The sequence below is a fragment of the Balearica regulorum genome, chromosome W (assembly GCF_011004875.1).
Source record: "Balearica regulorum gibbericeps isolate bBalReg1 chromosome W, bBalReg1.pri, whole genome shotgun sequence".
Lineage (NCBI taxonomy): Eukaryota > Metazoa > Chordata > Aves > Gruiformes > Gruidae > Balearica > Balearica regulorum.
In genome coordinates this window covers 21,769,428-21,779,860 of record NC_046219.1, presented here as the reverse complement: position 1 = coordinate 21,779,860, position 10,433 = coordinate 21,769,428, and the positions used below count along the sequence as shown (strand labels likewise).

At 41.3% G+C, this 10,433-nt stretch overlaps 1 protein-coding gene across 3 annotated transcripts in view; it reads right to left on the bottom strand.

Moving 5' to 3' along the window:
- Window positions 1–6,319: 6,319 nt before the first annotated feature.
- Window positions 6,320–10,433, bottom strand: part of LOC104642870 (BDNF/NT-3 growth factors receptor-like) — a 281,490-nt gene continuing 277,376 nt past the window's right edge. For all 3 annotated transcript variants that reach the window (XM_075738918.1, XM_075738915.1, XM_075738916.1), the window contains one exon: window positions 6,320–10,111. In XM_075738918.1, coding sequence (XP_075595033.1) covers window positions 9,959–10,111 — 153 coding nt within the window. In that variant the 3' untranslated portion in view covers window positions 6,320–9,958. The remainder of the gene's footprint in view (window positions 10,112–10,433) is intronic.

The window sequence follows — 10,433 nt, the reverse complement described above, 5'->3', positions numbered from 1 at the left end:
GGTTTATGTGGAAAGGTTTTGGTAACGGGGGGGGGGGGGGGGGGGGGGGCGGGGCTGCAGGGATGGCTTCTGTGAGAAGATGCCAGAAGCTAACCCCATGTCAGACAGAGCCAGTTCCAGCCAGCTCCAAGATGGACCCGCTGCTGGCCAAAGCTGAGCCAATCAGTAACGGTGGTAGCGCCTCTGTGATAACATATTTAAGAAAGAGTAAAAACTGCTGCGCAGCAGCAGCTGGGACAGAGGAGTGAGAATATATGAGAGAAACAACCATGCAGACACCAAGGTCAGTGAAGAAGGAGGGGGAGGAGGTGGTCCAGGTGCCAGAGCAGATATTTCCCTGCAGTCCATGGTGAAGACCATAGTGAAGCAGGTTGTTTCCCTGCAGCCTATGGAGGTCCACAGTAGAGCAGATATCCACCATGCAGCCCATGGAGGACCCCACAAAGGATCAGGTGTATGTGCTCTGAAGGAAGCTGTGACTCCGTGGAGACTCTGCTGGAGCAGGTTCCTGGCAGGAACTGCAGCCCCGTAGAGGGGAGCCCACACAGGAGCAGGTCCTTTGGCAGGACCTGTGACCCCATGAAGGACCCGCACTGGAGCAGTCTGTTCCTGAAGGACTGTACCCCATGGAAAGGACCCATGCTGGAGCACTTTGTGAAGAACTGTAGCCCATGGGAAGGACCCACGTTGGAGAAGTTTGTGAAGGACTATCTCCCATGGGTGGGACCCTACACTGGAGCAGGGGAAGAGTGTGAGGAGGAAGGAGCAGCAGAGACAATGCGTAATGAACTGACCACAATCCCCATTCCCCATCCCCCTGTGCTGCTCACAGAGAGGATGTAGAGAAGTCAGGAGTGAAGTTGAGACCAGGAAGCAGGTGGGGTAGGAGGAAAGGTGTATTTAGTTTCTTTTTTATTTCTCGCTGCCCTATTCTGTTATTAATTGGCAATAAATTAAATTAATTTCCTCGAGTCAAGTCTGTTTTGCCCATGACGGTAATTGCTGAGTGATCTCCCTGTCCTTATTTTGACCCATGAGCTTTTTGTCATATTTTCCTCCCACCGTCCTGTTGAGGAGGGGAAGTGATAGAGCAGCTTGGTGAGCACCTGGAGGCCAACCAAGGTCAACCCAACACAGCCCGACAACAAATGGCTTAATAAAATAGCTGTTTTAATAAGACAGAATAAGAAGAGGAATATAGATAGTGAGTAAATCTTACATCTCTTCAGATGCTGGGAACCCCATGTTTGTACAGCATTTTCCCACAGCAGATCCCATCCGTGGAAAGGAGATCCTCTTTTTTGGTCATTTGAGCTATTATATAATTTTCTTATAAGAAAACAACTCTATTAATAAAGGATGTTCACATGAGAACTTCTTTCTGTACTTTCAGATAAAGACAGTACCACGCAGGTTGTGTAATTGTCAGTACTGAGTGGGTGATGCCTCTAGGCACCTCTGTTAAAATGAACTGGCTAAGTTTATCCTGCAGCCAAGGAATCTGCACAGTACAACACAGGCCTGAAGGATAAGCTGTATGTGTAGCATGGCACAGCACAGACCTGGGCCTACTAAGGTTAACTGTTATGTGGATCGCTAACTTCTCAATGTACAACTGTCTCTCGGTCAGGATCACTGCATTCTACCCCTAGATCCACATACAGTTTACCTTTCTCTAAGATATTGCAAGTTACATAGAATAGAATCATAGAATCATTTAGGTTGGGAAGGACCTTTAAGATCGAGTCCAACCGCTAACGTAATACTGCCAACTCCACCACTAAACCATGTCCCTAAGTGTCACATCTACATGTCTTTTAAATACCTCCAGAGATGGTGACTCAACCACTTCCCTGGGCAGCCTGTTCCAATGCTTGACAACCCTTTCAATGAAGAAATTTTTCATAATATCCCATCTAAACCTCTCCTGGTGTTACCGCTCAAATGGCAATAAAAACTTTCCAAACAGAAATGCAGTTTAGAAAGCCAACATTGGTTTATTCAGTGCTGGGTGCATGGGGGATCTCTCCTCCTAACGTGCACACCTAGCCTTCAATCCCTTATACATTTATACCCTCAGGTTACAAAATTACACTTACATCACTACAAAATTACATTTACATCACCTAGTTACCTTATTGTGATTGGTAAAGAGCTTTCTCGCTTCGATTTAAAGCTGTAGACTTAGAGAAATTCAAAGAGCATGCCCAGTGAGGGGTGGTCATACCTCGAAGGCGGGTAGCTTTTAGAATGGAGGTGTGTTTTGGTATTATAATTAGATTATAATGAACAAAGTTCAGTCAGAGGACATGATTTCAACAGAAAATAAAATATTACTTGCATCCACTGCCAACTACGTGCTTTATCTATTCTATCATCGTTCACGTCAGGCTATACAATGGACATAATTAGCAGCCACAAAATGGTTAGCAACAACAAACATCAAACGAAACGCAATCACCCAACCATCACCATACCTTCTGCTCAGAATGTTCCCTTCCCATCACCATGATTATCCATGTTGTTACACTGGCACAACTTGAGGTCATTTCCTTTTGTCCCATTGCTTGTTACTTGGGAAAAGAGACCAACACCCACCTCGCTACAACCTCCTTTCAGGTAGTTGTAGAGAGCGATAAGGTCTCCTCTCAGCCTCCTCTTCTCCAGGCTAAACAACCCCAGTTCCCTCAGCCGCTCCTCATAAGACCTGTGCTCTAGACCTTTCGCCAGCTTCGTTGTCCTTCTTTGGACACACTGCAGCACCACAGTGTCTCTCTTGTAGTGAGGGGCCCAAAAGTGAACACAGTATTTGAGGTGTGGCCTCACCAGAGCCGAGTACAGGGGCACAATCACTTCCCTAATCCTGCTGGCCACACTGTTTCTGATACAAGCCAGTATGCTATTGGCCTTCTTGGCCACCTGGGCACACTGCCGGCTCATATTCAGCTGGCTGTCAGCCAACATCCCCAGGTCCTTTTCCGCTGGGCAGCTTTCCAGCCACTCTTCCCCAAGCCTGTAGAATTGCATGGGATTGTTGTGACCCAAGTGCAGGACCTGGCACTTAGCCTCAGTCCATCGATCCAGCCTGTCCATATCCCCCTGTAGACCCTTCCTACCCTCAAGCAGATCGACACTCCTGCCCAACTCGGTGTCATCTGCAAACTTCCTGAGGGTGCACTCGATCCCCTCATCCAGATGTTAAACAGAAATGGCCCCAATACTGAGCCCTGGGTGTGACTCTTCACTCAGCTCCTGCTTAGATTTTTGGCTAAGACAGCTCATGCTAAGGCCTGACGTATGCTGGGAGCAGCACCATTACGTCAAAACAAGACCACCACCTAGGCTGGACAGGTGGCAGGGAAGAGCTGAAGGGCCATTATGCAGTCATGATCATTGCTGTCTCTGGCAGCCATTATCTTTTGACGGGCAGTTTCCTCAGAATCCACTAACTTATGGCAATGGTATAGACCAAACCTCCAAGCTGGAGGGTATAAAACATCAGCTTACCCAAAAAGCTTTTGAAGTGTATGCAAAGCATGATGTATTCGAATCTTGAAAAAGGCTTATTATCCTTAATGTGAGCAGTGAAACAAGTGGAACAGATAAGAAAAGGACAGAGTGTGCTCATTCGGGGACCTTTCCGTCTTCTGGATATAGTTCGGAAGGGTACGGCACCACCTGCAGGCATTGCCCAGAAGCCTACAGTCCGTAAATGGTACGCCTACCTGGAAAGTATCAATGACATCATGCCTATTACGGAAGGCAGCATTAAAGTATCTAAATTGCAGAAAGATATAGACAGCACATTGTCATTTCAAACCCCACCAAGCAAACAATCTCCAATTCAGGAGGCACCTCCTCTGAAGGAAGGCAGTGACCTTAAAGGGGTATGGTTCACTGATGCATCATCTTACAGGCAAAACAATGAGTGGAATTATAAGGCCGTGGCACTGGAAGTGGCCACAGGGGAAAAGTTAAGCGAAACAGGTAAAGGAAGTGCACAAGTAGGGGAGCTTAGGGCAGTCCTACTAGCCGCCCGACATGGTGCCAGCCATATTTACACCGACTCATATGCTGTTTTTAAAGGAGCCACAGAGTGGGTAGGCCACTGGGCAGTCAATGACTGGCAGGTAAACAGAGTCCCAGTCTGGCAAACTGACAGCTGGAAACAATTGCTAGAAATAGGAGAACAAAGGCTGCTGCATATTGGATGGGCGAAAGGACATGATCGATCAGCTTCCATCGCTGCCCAGTAATCAACACGTTGATAGCCTCACCCGACTACAGAAAATTGATGTTGTAAATAATGAGCATGAATGGGAACGCTTGCTTGAATGGTTGCACATAAAGAGAGGCCACACCAGGTGAGCTGATTTGTACTGGGAAGGTATAGCCCGAGGATGGTCCATATCGGTAAAGCTGTGTGAGCAAGTAGTAACTGCCTGTTCACAATGTCGCCTGCGACTTAACAAAGATCATCCAAGTAAGGCACCTCCCCTGCATATCCGGGACAAGAAAACACTGTGGCACACCTGGCAGATCGACTACATAGGCCCACTATGACCCTCGGGGTAAAAAATACATACTGGTGGGAGTGGAAGTCATTTCAGGAGTTACCATGGCTACAGCTGTCACAGCTGCCACTGGGGAAAATACAGTCCATAGTCTGAAGGAGTGGTTTAGTACACTTCCCCTTCCTGAGGAGACCCAAAGCAATAATGGGTTACATTTTTCAGCTACAGTAGTACAAAACTGGGCAAAGGAAGAAGGGATCCGGTGGGTATTCCATACTCCTTACTACCCCCAAGCCAATGGTATTGTTGAGCAAACAAATGGCTTGGTCAAGTGATTTGCTAAAACCCATGAATCTGGATGGCATCTGTGACTGCCCCATGCCATCTATCAATTAAACAATAGATGGAGACAGTTGTCCGAAGATGAAAGCTTTTTGTACTCCTGACACAACTTTGATGCCAAAAGCAAATGTAAAACCGGGAAAAGACCCTACTGGCTTTTATGCAGGCCAGCCTGTGCTGGTTAAAATGCCCCAGATTGGGACAGTGGCAATGGTGCTAACAACCCCAAAGAACCTTTATGCTTGGGAAGTGAAAGACAGTTCTGGAAAACTCCATCGAATCAGCACTAGGTGGATAGTACCCACCTTCTAACCTAATATCTGCTGGTCAAATCAAGACTGAGCACTACTTCTTTTGTGTTCACAGGTACTCCGAATGACAGGAAATTGCACCAGGGATCACGGACTCCTCTATACCCTATACCTTTACACGACAATGATCCAAGTTTATAATGAGCTATTTGCAGAGACTTTCTTTCTTATATAGCAGCTTGCAGAAGAAATGGAAGGTAAACAGACTCTCTACTGAAAACCTCTGGTTCAGGGATGAGAGGAAAGAAGAGGGAAACAGGGAATATGACTTCCGTATCTTAGTTGTATTTTCTCTCCGAAAGACTTGCAGTTCCCAGCTGTGATTTTTTAAAATGTTGATTACAGTAACTGGGGATGTGAGGAGTGCTTTTCATAGAATAATTCAAGTGCTGAAAATCACTCAAAAAACAGTTTAGAAACAGCAATCAGAGGCAACAAAAGCAAAATGCACATCTTGCATGCAGAATACTGCCAGGGAAACAGGTCTCCAGCTTTCTTTTTACCCACTCTGTTGCTAGGAGACTGAAAGACTATATTTCTATCCTGTTTGCACTTGCTGGGGGGCCCAGTGTGATGGATTGACCTCCAGGTGCCAACCAAACTGCTCTGTCACTCCCCTCCTCAGCAGGACAGGAGGAGAAAATATGAAGAAAAGCTCATGGGTCGAGATAAGGACAGGGAGATTAAATACAGTTACCATCACAAACAAAATAATAGACTCAACTTGGAGAAATTAATTTAATTTATTGCCAATCAAATTAAGAGTAGGATAGTGAGAAATAAGACAAAACTAAAAACACCTTCAGCCCACCCCTCCCTTCTTCCCAGGCTCAGCTTCACTCCTTATTGTTCTACCTCCTCTCCTCGAGCAGCACAGGGGGATGGGGTATGGGGGTTGCTGTCAGTTCATAACACTTTGTCTCTGCCACGCCTTCCTCCTCAAGCTCTTCCCCTGCTCCAGCATGGGAATTCTTCTTTCCTCACCTAGGAATTCAGTGATCTGATTTTTATTCAGGGTTTTAGAGTGCAAATATATCATGCTTCTAAGCATACTAAACTATATCTTAATTTCATCCTTTTCAAAAGGAATGGAGGTAAACAAAGACATTAGAAAAAAAAATAGCACACAGTACTTCATGAAAAATTTTATGTCTTTTAAAGTAATCATTGTATCTTTCTTTTGGATGACACTGTTTATTGTAAGACATCATTTTTATTAAATACACTATAACAGACTTTCCATGTCATGTCGAGAGAAGCTGGTCACATGATTCACAAACAACTTTTAACACTGATACATAGGCATCACTTCAAAATCAGTCAAGATGCAAAATTTTAAAGCAATGACTTGCTGTAGCAAACTGCAAAACGAGAACCACTAAATATTTGCACAGAGACATCACATTAAGAAAAGAAAAAGAAAAAAGAAAGGAGAAAGTTAGTACTACACACCAGGTCATTTTGGTGACAGTATGAGAGACATCTAGAAATATATGTATATACACAAATTATAGGTGGACAGCAGGGCTGGGACAAATATTTCATAATTAATTGTTTAGATCTCTATTGGTGATGTAATTAAACATCAGTGTTGAATTAAATTACTTGTATATAAAACATTCTTAGCTGCTTTTCTTTAAATTACAGAATGATACATATAAGCTGCAAGATATAGGCCTCTAAAGATTTTTGATCCCTGTTTTCTTACATATTTCTATCAAACAGCCCGACTGCTAGCAGCTTCTATTATCCTTGCCCAAAGTATTCAGTGTTTATAAAATACCAGCTGGTTGTCAGTCAGAGCCCTCGACAAGCAAACAAAAAACCCCCATAGACATGGTCTAGAATGCATAGACAGTAAAATAATGTACCCAGCATTTCCTTTTTCTTCTCCTGAGATATATGTTTAAAAGACGGCAAAATAGTTACTTTGTTGCTGTTGTGAAATTCACAAGTGTTTTCCCTGAAATGTACACTTTTTATTTTCACTTCATATTTGTGATTAATTATAACACCCTCCATCCCACAAAAAGCCCAACAAAACACAAGTGTTTTAACTAAGGCTCTTCAAGGACATCTTGATTCAAAGCAGCACTAGTTCATCCCAGCCCTGACAAGAAGAAAATACAATTTCCTGTGCTATCAAAACCTTCATGTTTTATTAGAAACCCTGATCTGTTCCCCTGCCCTTCCCCACTCCCCTTTCTCACATTTTATAGCAACATTTTAATTAATTTACAGGCTGCAACAAGCCAGAAAGAGTCTTGTTCTAACACATTCCCATTGTACCTTAGTCACCCAGTGACCTAATCATTTTATTATTTCTTTTATTTTCAAAGTGTTTTGTAAAAGTCTACATCAGACACAACAGAAACAATCTCTCAAAAAGGTGTGTGTGGGGCAGGGAGAGAGAGTGTGAGAGTACACAAATGCTGCTATTACTACTGAATTTTGTCATTCTCACCATTGTCCTGCAAGTAGTGCTGCAGTCTGAATAGTCTTGGAATTATTTCAGTTTAAAAAGTTGAATTTCACAAACATAGAAAAATAAATATAAAAAGAAAAAAATATTTTGGTCAGCAGACTTTATTAATGTATTAATAGCAGTAATTATCATTTATAGTAATGTAGATGTATGTAAATTTATACATATATATTACCTTTTCATGAAAAAATGCAAATATGTATAACTACAGTTAATAGCTTGTCTACTCTGATTATACCTTTTATGCATGATCAAGAAAAGTAATGATATAGCTTAAGGTTATCCATACTGATGGCTTTGTAGAACATTTGGTCCTTTAGAAGTTTAACATACTGCTATGTTATTGCACAATGCATTGTAACATTAGCTATTCTCTAAAATGACTCTAATAGTCTCACTAGTAAATCAAAAATAAGATGCAACTATGTAAAATTTCAGGGGTTTGTTGGGTTTGTTGTTTTTTTTGTTGGGGTTTTTCGAGGTATACATTCATTCAGTGCTTGCAAAACCCATGTGTTTGCTTTCAGACTGGAGCCTGTGTTGCAACACAAGCATCTCAGACGCCTTTTTCTTAAGCTCATAAGAAACTAAGACAGAATACAGCAGGCAGAAGCTTAACACCTCTCCTTCCACCACCTGCAACCCTTTCCCACTGCACAGTATCAGCAGATTCTGACATCTGCTGTTATGTTGAAAATTATGTACAAATTCCTTTAAAACATAAAATTCAGATTCTCAATGGGTTTCACTGGATGCTCAGTCTTTATCTAGCTTTCTATGTGAACTTCTAAGACAGCCTAGTAAAATTTTAAGGCCAATTTTGTAGGAATCTTCTTTGACTTTTTGTGTATTTCCAGTTCAGTACTGGTTAAGAAATAACATCTAGTTTATTAAAGAAAAACTGAGTATGGCTTTATAGTTATATTCTCATGTTTATTTGTAATGTTGCCTTTTCAATGACATTAAGAAGGCTAAAAAATCCACCACTGTCCAGTGAACTGTTTTCTTTTGAAAATGTTCAAAATATTTATGAGCTATCTCTAAAAGCTTCTGAAGGAAAAACCTAAAGTGCCTCAATAAATAATATATGCAAGTAAATTATATATTAAGAATGTTATAGGAACACTTGCAAAAATAAAATAATTTATTAAATACAATACTCCCAACACAAAGATGAAGGACTGTTTTGATCTGACTCATGTCAATAAGAAAAAAACAAAAAAAGAAAAAGAAAAGAAAGATCACTTTTTTGCAGCAATGCCCCCTCACAGAGGGAGGCAAAAGTCTTGAGTACTAGGTAAGGTAGGTTTTCATTTGTAAGAATTCATATTAAAAATAATCCTATCTCTAAATTTGAAATCTTCCACTTCTGGTTTGAAAATCAACAGATATACCCATTAACACATCAACACAGTGGCCATGCAAAAGCTGTACATGTACAATGCCTATCCAATCAAAAAGAAATAATGTTTTAAAAGTCGATATTGGGAATGACAGCACTAGCATAGACACAAGTATGGTGCTGAATTCAGGGTCTTTGCATGCCAAATAGTAAGTCATAATCTCAGAGTCATATTTAATTTGTCCAGAGATCTTGGTCTATCCCTCACCATGGCTCAAACATAACCAGTGATCTCTGTGATTTAGATTATTCATATAATATCAGTCTATTGTATCTGTAGCATTGTAAATGTGTCCTCCATTAGCCCCTTCTAATGAAATGTTATGCTATTATGAGTTAGCTATATGAGGGTGGTTTTTTTTTTTATATATATATATATAACTTGGTACAAGGGTGTACTACAAGATGAGACATTAATTTCTGCACAAAGGTCATTAATCAACAAATACCATGCACAGTTTTTCTTGCACAGTTAAAAAGAAAAAGTATTGAGGAAGGAAGGAATATGCTGCTGGACAAGCACTGTATAAGATACACCTGCCCCAGCATCTATTGCTTGCCCTATCTTAACAAAATCCTTAGTTTAAACACTTGATCCTGAAATTAATCCTGTACATTAATAAGTCTAGCTTCAGTCTTTATTACCAAAGACTAGCTGGAGAACTTTTTTATACCAGTGGCATGCCAATATCCTACCAGAAGACAAAATAAGGACATGTGTTTTGTTCATCATTTTGTAACATAATTGTGTGCAGTACAGACAATATCTTTTTCCCTTTTACCATAGACTTGTATCTGGCAATGAAAAATGCTGGCCATGTACCTCCTCAAACAATCCCTTTACTCCTCAGAAAGACTGTCCAAAGAAAGTGCTAAACCACCTCTTGCCTTCCATCAAATTGTTTCAGCGTTTTTTTTTAGTGGGGTTGGATGCCATATGATCCCATAGTTCCTTCAGATAGCGGATCACATAAGTGCTGTTTTCATTTAAATCTAACTTTGTCTCTGCAAGAAATATGCTTCGTGTAGAGAACATTAGTCTTTTTCCATCCACATGCTGAAACAAAAAAACCTGATGTGAATACAAAGAGACTCCCAGTATATGTACAGCAGAAATCACAAAGTTCTAGTCAAATATATTTTTCCCTTTTTTCATCCACATCAAATGCATGAATACAACAAGGCATTGTTAGTTGTGGTGGGCTAACTGTAGAGTCTGCTGATATAACAGATCAAGTTTTTAAGGCCTTTGTCTATGCAGAGTTACAATAATGCAGAAGTCAAATTGATTAGAGAGAGGAAAAATGATAGAAACTGAAAGAGAGAGTGAAGATACATTTCAGTAATGTCTAAAAAGTCAATACTGTGTCTATAGATGG